Consider the following 14,929-nt stretch of genomic DNA (forward strand, 5'->3'; position numbering starts at 1 on the left):
TACCAACCTATTAGTAGTTTATACTTCTGAGAGTTATTGTTGTGAAGATCGAATACTGCATTTCATACCGCATCACTCTTCATCTCCTCCACTCTAGTGCACTGTGCCATGGACCGGATCAATGCACTAATCTTCCCTATGAAATCGTAATTGCTTTGAATCAGTAAGAAGGTGGGGGGGGGGGGGGGGGGTTGGGGTTATATATATTTTCAATTGAGAGACTGATATTTTTAAGCTTGCTCTTGTCCATTTTCTCATCCCAGTATTGACACCCCCATTACATAAAGATCCTCATTTCCACCTAGTCTCATCTACAATACAAGGTCAGGAAAAAATTAAAAGAAAAACAGAATTATAGCACATTAAACTCTTAAACATTAAACTTTTATCAGAAAGCTTTGATTTTAAGGTCTGTTCTCACTTTTTCATTGGAGCTAAGGAATGCTCAAACGAGAGAGTGCTGCCTACAAGAAGGTTAATTTGTCATATAATTACATTTTAATAATCAACAAACTGCAAACATGCTTTGTAGAGGTTTCCTGGCATTTGGACTACTTTAGTTATGAAGTAAAACATGCACACACAAATCTTGTGTATGTGTATTACATCTCCATCCATTGTTGGTAACCTCTTTGCCCAGTTTGCCAGCTGGAACCTATTCTGGATGTAGTAAAAAATTTACAGGCCCAAGAAGTGTGCACAAAGTAAAAAGAATTATGATTACCATAGGCTGTGAATTCAGCAACACAGAGTGCAACATGGGAAACACCCTTGGATAGGTTGGTAGTTCATTGCAGAGCACTTGGATAAACATCCATATTCATTGATACTGACAAATTTGTACTAATTTAAGTTGTCATGATATGCAAAACATTGACTAAGAGGGAATTTGTTAAGAAATGCAGCATAACTACACAATATTTTCTGATAAAGAACAAAAAAAAAATCATCCTACCCAGTCTTCTAGTTTCTAATGAAACATACACAAACAATTACTTTGCAAATGTACTGTATGTGTTGACAGTAGCTTTAGGTGAATCAGAAAAAAGACAGACAGCTAAGAAATATTATACATGAAAAATGACCACGGATTTCCTTGCATCATTTACATTTACTTATTTGGCTGACATCTTGATCCAAAGCGACTTGCAGCATTTATGATAACACTGGTTACATTTCTTTTGGTTTTCCAGTTGTAGCACAGACAGGTCAAGTGACTTGCTCATGGTCACACAGTATCAGTAATGGGATTTGAACCCACAACTTTCGGGGTTGAAGTCCAAAGCCTTAACCACTACACCACATTGCTGGCATTATTGTGAACAAATGCTCTGAGTGGATTCATCCATTTTGGTAATGGATGAATAAATCACAATATTTGTAAATATCATAAAAATTGGAAATATCATTCAGGCTAGTAGATTCATTGCTGTTTGATGAGAAAACTACCTTTATGCTTTGACAACAGTACAGGATCATTACTAATGATAAACTGCTTTTCATTTCTTATAACTGAGCAGGATAACTCTGTGCCCTTCACCATCCTCTCTTAAACACTACTGTTGACTACAGTTTTAAACCACAGCTGAATTATTTAGACTGTTCTTCATAACATCACTGATCATAAACTTCAGTGGCAGTGCCTAATGCAAGGAGTGCCAACTCCCTGCACACCTTTGATTTGTTGTAAATGCCAGTTTAAATTGTCCTTTAGTAAAGACATGTTAACTGCAGTGGAGAAGCTACTGTCATATGCAAGACTTCCCTTTGTACTAAAGAGTTTAAAACACCATTTTAAGGGCATTTTCAGTGTCATAAATAAATATTAATTTTGGTTATCTTGGGCAACATGCACTTTCACAGTAAGCCTAGAGCTCTAGTGTAATTTGCGAGACATTATTTTTAGCTTGGCCAATTAACTAATAGTAATAATTCTTTACATTTATATAGCGCTCGTCTCACTATTCAAAATTGTTTCAGTGAGTGGGGAGCCACATCAAACCACTACTAATATGTAGCATCTACCTGGATGATGCAACGGCAGCTGTTTTTGTACCAGTCTGCTCACCACACATTAGCTGTTAGGTGGTGAAGAGAGTGCCTCTTAGAGATGGGATGATTAGGGGGCCAGAATGACTGGCTATTGTAGGCAATTTAGTCTGGATACTGGGATACAACATACTGTTTACGAAGGATGCCCAGGGATCTTTTATGACGACAGAGAGTCAGGATCTTGGTTTTTATGTTTCATCCAAAGGACTGTGCCATTTTTACAGCACAGTGTCCCCATCACTGGACTGGTGCATTGGGATCCACATTCAGACCACAGAGTAAGTGCCCCTTTCTGTCCTCATCAACACCTTTTCCAGCAGTAGCAGCACAAGCTTTTCCTAGATGGTTTCCCATCCAAGTACTGGCAGGGCCCAAACATGCTTAGCTTCATGTGGACAACCTATACTGAAATGCATGTGGTATGGCTGCTGGCTAATTGATTTTACACAATATAATATTTGTCCAAATATTCAATTTTTTAAGTACTTGCAGACTAACCTTTAGGGTCGTACATTTAAGTGATATTAATGTATTATGTTTAAGACAGTGTTGACTGGATTTATAACTCTTTAAAAACTATTGATGTGATGTTTGGGTTTGTCTCTCAAGTGAAGATTTGTTCTCTGATGTGTCAGGGAAACCAAAGTTTGGTCAAATTAATTAGTTGTGTTAGTCTTTTGATTGTACACTTGACTGTAGAAATGTAGTCCTCAAAACAGATTTACATTTTCAGAATGACTACTTCACCAACTTCTTGATAGTGAAGATGCTTTTAGTAAATTAAAGAGCAGTGTAATATTACACAATTAGCTTTCAATCTCTGTTTGAGGAGTGTTCATCTAAATGAGTGGCAATGGATGTACAGCTGAATATGTGAATAGCAAATGATTAAGAGCTCTGGCTTTCATGATTGCTTGTACTGCTTAGTGTAGGCAAGTGAATGTAAGGGTTGAGAGTTTTGTATGTTTTAAGGTTTTCAGTTTGAATCAGCAAAAAATTGCAATGCCTGTTATATCCTTCATCATTGATTAACAGAATACAGTGGAACCTCGGTTCACGAACGTCTCGGTACACGTACAACTCGGTTTACGACCAAAAAGTTCGCCAAACTTTTGCCTCGGTTCACGACCACACACTCGGTATACGAACAAGCCAGGTTCCCTTTTGGTTTGTGCATGTTCAGTCTCTCCCTGTGCATTTCCTGTGCAGCGAGCGAGAGAGCGCAACACACACACACAGGCAGCGAGAGACAGAGGCACACACACAGGCAGCGCGAGACAGAGAGAGCCGCACACACACACAGGAGCACGCGCGTGAGAGAGGCGCGCACACACACGAGCGCTCTAGAGAGACACACACACACAGGCGCTCCAGGCTTGCAAAAGAGAGAGGCAGGCACAAACACACAGGCGCGGGAGAGAGAGGCGCGCACACACACAGGAGCTCGCTAGAGACACACACACACAGGCGCTCCAGGCTCGCAAAAGAGAGATGCATGCACACACACACACACACACAGAAGTGTGCTAGAGAGACACACACACAGGTGCTCCAGGCTCACAAAAGAGAGACGCACGCACACACACACAGGCACAAGAGAGAGAGCAAGCGAGGGACGCATAAGGTAGAGAAGGCTTGTTTTTGTTTTCAGTTCTATTTACAGTGATCGGTTCGTAGCCTGCATTGTTGCAATGTTACTTTTCTTGGTGGTTTATTAAATTACGGATTTTTCAAATGTTCATTTTTTTCCCCTGTGCTTAAAACTCATTAAAAAAAGTGTTTTTAGCGAGCGGTTCCTAGCACTATAGCGCGAACTATTGCAGTGTTAGTTTTCTCTGTTGTTCAAGGTTTTCTCAGTGTTATTCAATGTTTTTACATTTAGTTTACCATTACACTGTGCATTCTATGGTATAATTAACTGTATTTGTGCTTAAAAACTAAAAAATATATATACATACAGTTTGTATGGTCTGGAACGGATTAATTGTATTTACATACAATCCTATGGGAGAAATTGCTTCAGTTCACGACCAACTCGGTTTACGACCAGAGTTTTGGAGCGAATTATGGTCGTGAACCGAGGTTCCACTGTACTTCTTAAATAGTTCTTGCTCTCGGCTGAGATAAAAATTTAGTGTCCTGTTTTTGTGGAGAATTTATGAAAATTGGTAGAGGAACATCTATTTGGGATTTTAAACGTGTGCAATCTAGCAGTACCTTGTTTTCGCGATATACATAGTGTTTAAGGCTAGTTTAAGTATTCCTTTGCTTCCCAGTAAAATTTCTTAAGCTTTTTGTGTTAAATTAGAGTACAATGTCTTGATTGTTATGAGAACTAGCAGCCTAATAAGTTTTGCTAATATATTATACATGCATCATGTTATACAATATCCCTGGAACAACTGATAATGTTGGAAAGATAAAAATGCATCACCTTCTTTATGTACCTTTTTGTTATATTTGGAAATCTGTATACATTTTAGATATTTTTGCAATTACAAGTAAGTGATAAAGGGCATCAGTCAGTAGGATCATGAGCACTAGTTGGCATCACTGAACCCAGCTATCTGCATTGTCTTAATGAGAAGCTTGTGAGCATCATGCAGTTGTTTTTTGCTATTAGAGTGAGAGCTCTGTAATAGTCATTGCTCTGCCTAAAAGCACATGGGGTTGTTTAGTAATTACAGTTGTTTCTTCATGTTATAATAGGTTCTATATACTTGACAAATTAAAGCAGTTGTTTAGGTGACTGAACATTTAAAAAAAATACATAAGCAATTTGAAAAAGACTTATTGTTAAATTAAAGGCATGCTAAGTACAATTTGGTGAATCACTCATTAGTTTTAAATTTACCATGTTGTAAATAGTAATGGTCTAAGTCTCTGTATGGCTGTTTTGATGTCTTTAGTTTGATTTAGACAGTCTGTGCCAAAAGTTGGTAACTGTCTAAAACAAGCCACCTGGTTACTTTCGATGTCTTGGCAGCAAATACTGTACATCTTGATATAGATGTTTTTTTTTCTTTTTTTTATATATAAACTTTTTTCATGCTCTTTACAGAAATGATTTCTGGCTGTGGTGTTTTTGAGAAGTTGGACAGTGTACAGGAAGCATGTGGTTGAATATTTTAAGCAACTTGCAGTAGACTAAAGTTGCCCCACCCTGTATGTGGCTACATGTGCACTGAGCTTCTTGGAGCTCCACGATATCACCGTAGACTCTGCAATACACCCATGATTACATGTGGGTCTGAAAAAAAAAATTGGCTTAATCTGACATTTTGGTTTGTGGGAAGATATTTGCATTACAAAATACTCTGTCAGAGCACTGTTCAGCAAACAGTGCATGCCACCACAGTTTAACCACCATCATCATAAAATCATCTCAGTAATAGAGCAACGAAGAAATAAACAGAAATTAGTTGTTACCTTTTGCTTCTTTAAACAAGTGTCATGATGAATGAAGCACATGCTTCATGTCTGAAAACTGTATCTACTGAAGGTAATAAAGGTAAAATTAATGAGCATATCCAAAAGCAACAGTTTTTTTTCTTGTATAGCCAAAAATCACACGTGGAATGCCTCAATGGGTGTTACCAGGCCCTGTTTTAGACGGAAAAAAAAAACTCCCAAAAAACCTAATAGGAAAAGAAATTGAAGAAATCTAGGAAAGGCCAATTCAGACAGAGACCACCTTCCAGGTAAATTGGACGTGCAATGGGTTGTCAAAGAAATGGGGGTAAATACAACACACAAAAAACAATACAGAAGTAATTCTCTTCACAGAGCTAGATGGCCAATCTATTATTGCCACCTCAGAAATACAATAAATATCCAAGGGAGTGACTTTTGAAAATCAGAGTAATAAATGTAGTTTGGATTAAACCATTGTGTGCTTGGGTAGTTAGCAGAAAGTTTGTGCCTCAGTGTACCAGAAATTGCAAACGGAAGAGCCCGAAATCCATTTGGGTTTTATGGGGTTTAATTGAGGTTTGAGATTTCTGATGGAAGAACAACTTACAACTTCTGGAACACCGTGATTTGCAAGGGAATGACATTTTTCATATAGTTATAATGGATGAGGAGCACTAGCTTCATTCCTTTGATTTGAAAAACAAATGACAAAGCATAGAATAATATCATACAGCCTTGTTCAAGCAAAAGAAGTGAACAGCTAACATTTTCCAAGACAATGAAAACTATTTTAAGATGGGTAGTGGAATTTTGTCACTAGGGTAACCCATTGATATTCATGTTACACAGTACTGCATGGCCCTATGCTGCTCATATCCATTTGTGTTTGTTGAAGATCAGATACAGGCCAATGAAAGCTGTTCAGGCTGGTGTGGGTTGCTGTTCACACATAGCTGAAATTGTATCATTTGGGATTAAGAATTTGTAGTGAATTAAACCAAGGCACAAAGTTTTGATTGACATGATGTAATTGCTTATTCACGGGTTTTTTTTTATTGACCTGTAAAATTTAATTGTACATGACTTTGGTATGACTAGTAGTAAATGCAAAATAATACTTTCTTTTTTTCTTTTCAGCAGTTACACTTCTAATAGTGATTGGAGGAAGAAGGTTGTAGGTAGAGGATCATTTGGAATCAGTAGATTCTTTAATCATTTTTGGCAAATTAGATTAGCAAAAGACTTGTGAATTTTAAGTCGTTTTTGTTGTTTAGAAACTGGTTCCCTTGGTGCAGTTTATGTCCGAGTCCTATCTATAGTCCTAAAAAGCATAAGTCTGTTTTGTCTTCTGTTTCAAGCTTGGTGTGTTCACTGCATGTGTGTGCATTTGCCTTGTTAAGGTTTTTGTTTATTTTTCAGTTATCTTCAGAAACTCTCTTTTTTTCTTGACTTGGGTAACAACAAGTGCAAAGCAAATATTCACTATTCGAAATATAATACATCACTTAACATTATTAAGTGCTATGTTGCAAAATACAATTATAGCATTGTAAAATGTAGATACATTGCTGTCTTTGTGCCATCAGTTGAAAGAACTGGATTTTTTTCCTTTCTAATTTCTGCCTCTCGTTGGTTTTGACAGTTGACCACTGGTACTTTTTCCTCTTCCACCTTTTGTCAAAATTTTATAAGTCAAGTTAAAAAATATTTAATATATTATATTTAATATAATACTGGAGGATCTGTGTGAATGATCCTGCTGAATGCATGCACCTGCTTTTTGAGACCAGACAGTAGTATGCACTTGAAACAGTGTTTAAAAATTTTTATTAACTATAAAGTTGTTAAGCAGACTGTGCAGCTTTAAAGCAAAAGTAAATTATGTTTGGTACTTCCACATGACCTTTCCTTAATACCTCAGTCTTACTTAATATTTATGAATTGTTGTACAATAATACACTTTTGAAGCATCATCTGTCTATTCCTTTTCTATAGTGCTTATTTTTCCTATGGATTTGATTGAAATAACTTTCTTCCATTCTCTGACACAGGTTTATAAACAGTCAACTATATTTAGCTTGGAGAGAGTCTCACTGTGTGTGACATGTCTATCATACTGAGCTGTTTAGAGTCAAAGCGGACTTTGTGGATCATATTTTATTAATATTTGTATAGACTGGATAAGGAGCAGAAACTGATATTTTAATGGTGTTATGCTACGACTTCCCTGCATATGGATTTTCTTCTGTTCTCTTCAGGGCTGATTAAATGCTTTGGATCACTTAAGGGGAAGATGAGCTCTCAGTCCTTATGTATACTGTGGCTCCTTGTTCAGTGTATGTCTTTTATTGTATTTTTGTTTTTTTCTTCCTTCTCTTGGAGCATCCCAGAAATTTGAATGGTTATTGGTATTGACTCTTTATTTAGATGGCTATTAAAAACTTTTTTCCATATCGCACCTTTTTCAAGTGTATGCAAGTCTGTAAAATGATACTGTACTTGAGAAGGCAATGCAAGCCTGGAGTTCTTTACATCATGACTTCCCCCAGGACAATTTGTTTCATTAGTTGCTCAAAAAGCATAATCTAGTGTCATCCCATGTTCATGTGGAGGATCCATCTAGGGGTGCCTGACTTTTTACAGTGGTCAAAATTGTACTATTTTTTATATAGCTTCAATCACTGTGATTACATCACTACCCACAATGCTTTACTGAAAGTGTGAAAAATCTGATGAGTGAATGATCAAGTACTAAGAAGTTCAGTGAGCAGGTGTGGTGTTATGGGTCCACAGCTCTTCCAGCAAAGGCCGTTTTATTTTAAATAATTAATCGGCGTGCTCGCTGCTTAGCGAGAGGGCGTGGTGGCTTTAGCAAGCCGCAGGGCGATCTGCGTTGTGGGCGGTTTTCACCTAAGTGCACAGGTGGGAAACTGCCCACATCCATGATTGTTCCTGTGGCTAATGGGCTGCAGCTGCCATGTCCTCCCCGCATATATAGCGAAGTGCGAGCCGGTTAAGGGGGGAGAAGAACAGGAAAGAAAGAGAAGTAAAAGAAAGAGACTGAAAGAAACGGAGGTTGCAGGAAGGAAGAATGGAAGGGAGAGAGAGCGAGTGCGCCGGTGCGAGTGAGTGAGTGAGTGAGGGAACAAGCTCACAGCAACTGAACAGACAACCTGGGTGTGAGGCCGACACCCCAGGCGTAGTTGTTGTCGCTCCCGCAGAGCTTTATGAAGGACGGGAGTGACGAGAAAGTGGATGATTCTCCACGGAAGACCGCGGGGAATCGGGACTTGGGAACGTGGTGTCCACCACGTGAGAGCCTTGGCCGTTGGTGGATTTCCCAGGTCACTGTCAGGGTAAGCCGACCGGAGCCGAGGATCGGAAAGGCTACTGACAGTTGCAGTAGGAGCAGGTAGAAGGCCAGCTGCAGAAAGAGCGTCTCGCCTGTAGAGCAGCCCAAACGGCAGTAGCAGGGGGACCGCCAGAGTAACTAAGAAGCACAGGGATTGTCATTTGTTTTTAAAGACTGCTTCCTGTAGATTTTTGAACCTCGTTTTAAAGGATTGTTGTTTTTGTGTCTTTTAACCTCCACGTTTCTTTAATGGATTATTTATTTATTGAACTTTGAAAACTGCAGTATTGCACTTTGGGATTTTATTTTAATAAAAGCACTTTGCACTTTTTAACCATCCTCTTGCTCAATTGTTTATTGCCTCACTGTCTAGCTCATCGGTGACATTACCGACGGTGTTGGGTTCAAGGGCTCCCTAACAGCCGATGGGAGCATGGAACTGAACCCACATCGTCACAGCAGGACTGTTAGTTCATGCCTTTTTTGTTAGTCAAGATGTGAATCCTTACACTTTAAAACTTGCTGGGTTTTGATGGGGCAAGATCTCCCATGCTTAGGTTATGTTTGAAATAGTACTGGTTAATGACTTTTGGGACTTTCTGTCTACAGATATTTGACTTATTTGTTCCATATTGATAGGATGTGATCAGAAAATATTGGATATGTTCATGCTACAGTACTTTTAGAAATATGATCACCGTTTGTGATGTTATTCCCCTGCTTCACTGTAAGACCTAAAGCAATTTTCTGAATTAAGGGTAGCTTACTCTGAAAGTGCAAATCTTGTTGCCATGCAAACTGAGTGAACATGTTAGGTAAAAAAAAAAAAAGACACAAATATGGTTTAACTAGTCAATAATTACTGTTAATGTATATTAACTGGTTAAGCCTTTAACCTGTAATTGCTGAGCGCTTTGAGTGCAAAGAATTATTATTATTATTAACTGTTGATTGAGCTGAAATTGTTTTTTTTAAGATTTTTTTTTTATTTTGCTAGAATGAACCTGTGCCACCTAGTGGTAAACTCTGGACACAGCACTGATTAGTCTATTCTGCCTGCCAGGTTGCATTTCTAACTGTATAGGACCAGTTAGTTATATGCAGCTGGGGAAAAAAAAGCTTTTACACAGAAAGTGCAACTTATGTGATTGCAAATGTGGTGATGTTTTGGAACTCTGTTATTTTTTATCTTCTGAAATGCTTATAAAAACTGGTGGAAGTGCCCATCAGAATTTTTAAGAAAGTGTTCCTGTTTTTTTTTTTTTCTCATGACTGTACTGGTCATGATATAAATAATAATTCTTCCTGTTCTCTTTGTTTGGTAATTTCTGCTGTGGTGGCATCATGAGATCCCACTGTGGTTTGGCAAGTTAAACAAGACTATTGTATGTAACACCGTCCTCTTGGAGATTCTGTAAGAGGTTGCAATGCAATCATTGTTCCATAAAGAAAATAAAGACTATAGTTGTTTGTCCATTCTTTTAGTGGGTTGTTTAAAAGACACTTCTCCAGAAATGTTTTTTTAAGAAGCGTGTGATGAGTTGAAGTGCCGAAGACTATTGAATGCCTACTAGTCATGGTAATCAAGGCAGCAATTTTTTAGTTCTATGACTAAAGAATCCTGAAGTGTGTACTATACCAGTAGTTTGAATGTGCCAAACTGTTCCATGGATTGTTTATATACAGCATTTATTTAGTGAGCACAGCCAAAAGACCTTTTCAAATACAGAACCACATCTGTCCAAACGTTTCTTTAATAGAACAGGTACCGGTTTAACTGACTTGCTCAAGATCTCATAGTGAGGTGGCATTAGGTCTGGATCTGTCAACCTTGTGATTTCTAGACCTGTAGATTAGCTAGCATCATGAATCCCCTAGTAACTACTGAAGATACCATGCCATTCACTGCATTCTTGCAAAGTGCTGCTTGCCAGTACCAATGAGGCTACTTTTAAATAAAATTAGATACATTCACCTTTCATTTGGAAATTCCTCCCCAGAAATCTCCTGTCTCAAAGAATAAATCACTACTCAAAATCAATGCTGCATATCCTGTAAGTACCTCACCAGTTGATAGAATAGAAGAGAGACCAAATAACCTTAAGTGATGCCAATGATAAGTGAACAAAATTTCTTTTCTTCCAGAACTTATATGTGTTAGTCTAGATGATTCCAGCTGGAAGATTTTACAATACTTTTTCTTGGCGACAGGTGGTGTTTTCCTGTTTTATTATGCAGTATATCACTTCAGTCACTCACATGGCATGTAACCATGTAACCTCTTCCCAAGTTACTCTTTTTAGCTTCTGCTGTTGCATTCAGGACTCCCTTAATCTGCTGCATCTTGGCAGTTTCACACCTTGTTAGTGTGTGCCCATTATGTTCTGGGTCTAATTATGTTTTTCAGTAATCTTGCTCTGAATTGTTGTACCTGTAGTATTTTAATTCAGTCCATTATGTTTTTCAGTTTTACACCCTCTCATTGTTAAATGTTTGGGCTAATTTTATATCACTTTGCTCTGGATATAGTATATTGTATATCTTCTACTGGTGCCCACTGTAGTTACTGTACATTTTCGGTAGTTATTTTTCCTTTCAATTTTTACTCATGTGCATTTCATCAGCTCTATTTCATACATACTGCTGTGAGAAATTCCTAGTTATTACATTTAATCCTCTATTGTTCTAATGGATTTCAGTTGTTGCATGACATATCTAATTTCTCTTTTGGTCCTTTTTTGTACCTTTATTATTCTGCAGTATGCACTTCTTTTGAAGTGGCTAATATAACTCTTATTTAGCTTTGTTCGGATTTGTGTATTGTTTATCACATTCTATTCTGTGTTGTGATACTTGGGGCACACTTTCCTAAATTAATGATTTATTTATTCATTTATTTGAGCCTAACACCCCAGCTGCTTATTCCACTAACGGTTTTACTTCTTGTTACTGTAGTGCATACATTTCAAGCTCTGGCCGATTAATTTCATACCATATTACTTTTTCTCCACTTTCTTTTGTTGTTGTTGTTGTACAATGTTAAACTGTGTATAGCTTCGCTTCTTCCTCTTCTTTTTTTTTTTTTTTTTTTTTTTTTTTTTTTTTAAAGCAAATCATGTATTTTTCTGTGGGTGCTACTATCTTTTCTGTTGTGTACTTTCACATTGTGTTTACAATTATCCCTGTGTGCATATTGACATTTTCTGTCAAGCTGCCAAATAATGACTTCTGTAGTTGGCCAAGCAGAAAAGGGTGGGGGGTGTCAGCTTTGTGTGGAAATAGGAGCGGCAGGAACTCGGTGATGTCAAGGCCCTTCTTACAGGGGAAGCAGAGGGAGGAGAGGAGATTGATTTTGGACCTGTGTTCTGCACTAGTCTTTCAGTGTCTGTATCTGTTCAAGACTAGTAATGACCGCACAGGGAATCCCAGGTGTAAGTGTCCAGGCAGCAATCTGAAAGGGCATTCCTTCCAGGACTAGTCAAGATGTACAGCAGCTTTCGAGGTGAGTGATTGACTTCTATTTGATAGGGGAATTCTAGCTTTGTTTTGGTTAGTTGATTTGCTCTTGGAAAATCTGTAGATCAGTTCTTAACACCTCATCATATGTATATATCAGTCTTCTAATAGCACAAGAGGAAGTTTTGTTTTAAATGCAGTTGGACTCGAGTATATGGGGGTGGTGGTCGAGCTCTGTATTTTTTTGTATTGGCATGTGTGTTTGTGTTATTTAGTTGGTTGATGATTGTAGAATATTAATTTCAGTACAGTGAATAATTCCTACCTGTGCTCCTTTAGCAGAATTTCCCATACTGTTACATGGAATTCGTAGTAGTGGTGGTGTCCTTGTAAGAGTAAGCCTGTAAGGTTCCTTAACTGCTGCCTATCAGAAGTTCCCACGTCTGTGACTTTGTTAACAAAAGTATATTGATTCCTGTATGGGAACTAAGGAGAAGTGTGTTTTCTTTGAGCTTTATGAGCTTTATGAGCTTTTTACTTAATCTCAAAAGGAATGTCACCCTAAGTAAACCCATAAAAATGTACAAGGTGTCTTAATGTACAGTGCTAAATCAATATTTCTCCAGAAAACACAGGTGTGATGTAATTTTATTTTTATGACTTTTCCTATGCTGGTGCTATGTTGAAAAAGACACAGAAAGAATTCTGTCTTAATAATGTGGGCATCTTAAAACAGGCTGTATCAAGGAAAGGACGGGTTTGGTTGACATGTAGAGCAGAGATCTTTTGTGTGTCCCTTTTTAGACTTTATAAAGGTAGGCTTTATCTCTAGTTGGGGAGAACTGCTTAAACTAAAAATGTGCTACTACTACCAGCAGTAATTAGCTTTTTGCATCAGTGGAGCATCTAAAAATGGCAGGAGGTTTTATAGATAAGCTTGGTGTGTTGAGTAAAAGTTGCCTGCCAATTAAAAAGAGATGGATCCAAGTTAACCTTTTTTTTTTAAATGTTGTGTACACTGGGAATCTTCTTTCAAGCAGGCTAGTTTAGTTGTTTAATAAATTGCTCACTTAAGAAGAGCTGTCTACTTGTCTTATGCTAGCTTAAATTTTCAAACTCAAAAAATTGCTAAGTAAGCTACTACCTTAGAAGTTGAGGTAGGGAGCTGAAAAAATCACTGCTTCTCAATGTGCAGTGTCATTGTTCATTTTTCCAGCAAGAGTGCATCCTCCTGACCGCAAAGCTTTAGAACTATGCTTAAACATTCAAGCAGGAAGAGGAAGGGTTTGTCTTAGGCTTGCAGAATAGGTGGAAGGCAGACACTCCCCCTGGGATCCGGCCTGCAGAGTCCCCCTTTCCACAGACCTGATCTGGTCTTGCCAATGAGGAAGTGGCATAGACATTAGTAAATGGGTTTGTAGAGGAGAGAATACAGCTCACTGTTGACTGAGTTGACCCCTTCATTCATATGCACCTCCATCTAAATGTTGTCATTGTAAGGTATGCAAATCTGATTTGTGGTTGTAGTGGGTGTGACAGTGTCCACTGACTCCATGGTGTTCTGGTGTTATAGGCTGTTGTTGAGTAAGGGTAAGTGGACATAAAAAAGACCATTGACTCATTAGAAATTAAACACACCATCTACTTGATTTCACTACTTTGCCTTTTTATCTGTGCTGTGTCCGATACCCTCACAGCTTTGTTTACTATTAACGTTCCTGGAGGAAGGAAGTGCTAATGTGCCACCCTCTACTTCCCAGCTCAGTTTTTCTGGGATACAACAATCTGTGCAAAAAAAAAAAAAAGAGAGAGTCTGACTGTTACTGGTTCAATTTTAATTTAAAAATTTTGTGGTTTTAGACTTTTCTTACTATTTTTTACATCACAGATAAAAAAAAATATATACATAATACTTGGCCAACTTATCTGTCAGTAATTGGTGCACTTGTTAAGTCGTTAATCTATTATCCGAAAAACTGGTCAGTTGGCAGGACACATCATTAATGTGCCAAACTGCAGCCGTCAATTGTTTTTTTTTTGTTTGTTTTTTTTTTTAAATAAATAATCATGTGTGCCTCACAAGAAAGCTGTCAAGAACTCCTAAGGTTTTTTCACACTTGGGTTGCTTTGCTCCAAATCAAGCAATGATTTATTTTGTTTCAATTTCCAGTTAGTTTGGTTGTGTTTCACATTGCAGACTTTCATGGGACCTAAACATATCAATAAACACACCATGGCCGTGCCCTGAACTTCTTTCTCTGGGCAGAAACATTTTTTTCATGGGGAAAAATATATGGAGGATCAACAGCAATTGTGTTTGCACACAACTGGATTTTCCCAAATTATTAGGTTTATTTACCAAACACAGCTCTGTGAGCAAAATACCTATTACTGAACAAGTGGAAGAATACTTTAAAATTATGCAGTACTGTTATTGGTACAAAAATGACATGTTTGAAATAGGCAAGGTACAAAATAAAACCAGCTCTGCTTAGGGCATTTGCTTCAGTTTTATGACAGAAGACGTGCCGGTAAATTTCATTTAAATATAAGATTTTCCCATATTTACTTCCTGTAGCCATCATATGTGCCTTACCTTAATTTAGTTTATATAAAATCATATGTCTACTGTCTGAACTTACATATATTTGTCAA

General features: G+C 37.8%; 1 protein-coding gene across 4 annotated transcripts in view; it reads left to right on the forward strand.

Moving 5' to 3' along the window:
• ripor1 (RHO family interacting cell polarization regulator 1) overlaps positions 1-14,929 on the forward strand; it is a 299,969-nt gene that overhangs the window by 160,332 nt on the left and 124,708 nt on the right. Inside the window, exon 1 of one of the 4 annotated variants that reach the window (XM_028809406.2) lies at positions 12,182-12,320. The exons of 2 other annotated variants lie outside the window; for them this stretch is intronic. In XM_028809406.2, the coding sequence (XP_028665239.2) occupies positions 12,302-12,320 (19 nt within the window). In that variant the 5' untranslated portion in view covers positions 12,182-12,301. Of the gene's footprint in view, positions 1-12,181; positions 12,321-14,929 lie in introns of those variants that run through there. One more of the 4 variants, XM_028809410.2, reaches the window with a different exon arrangement.

This window comes from Erpetoichthys calabaricus, chromosome 9, assembly GCF_900747795.2.
Source record: "Erpetoichthys calabaricus chromosome 9, fErpCal1.3, whole genome shotgun sequence".
NCBI lineage: Eukaryota > Metazoa > Chordata > Cladistia > Polypteriformes > Polypteridae > Erpetoichthys > Erpetoichthys calabaricus.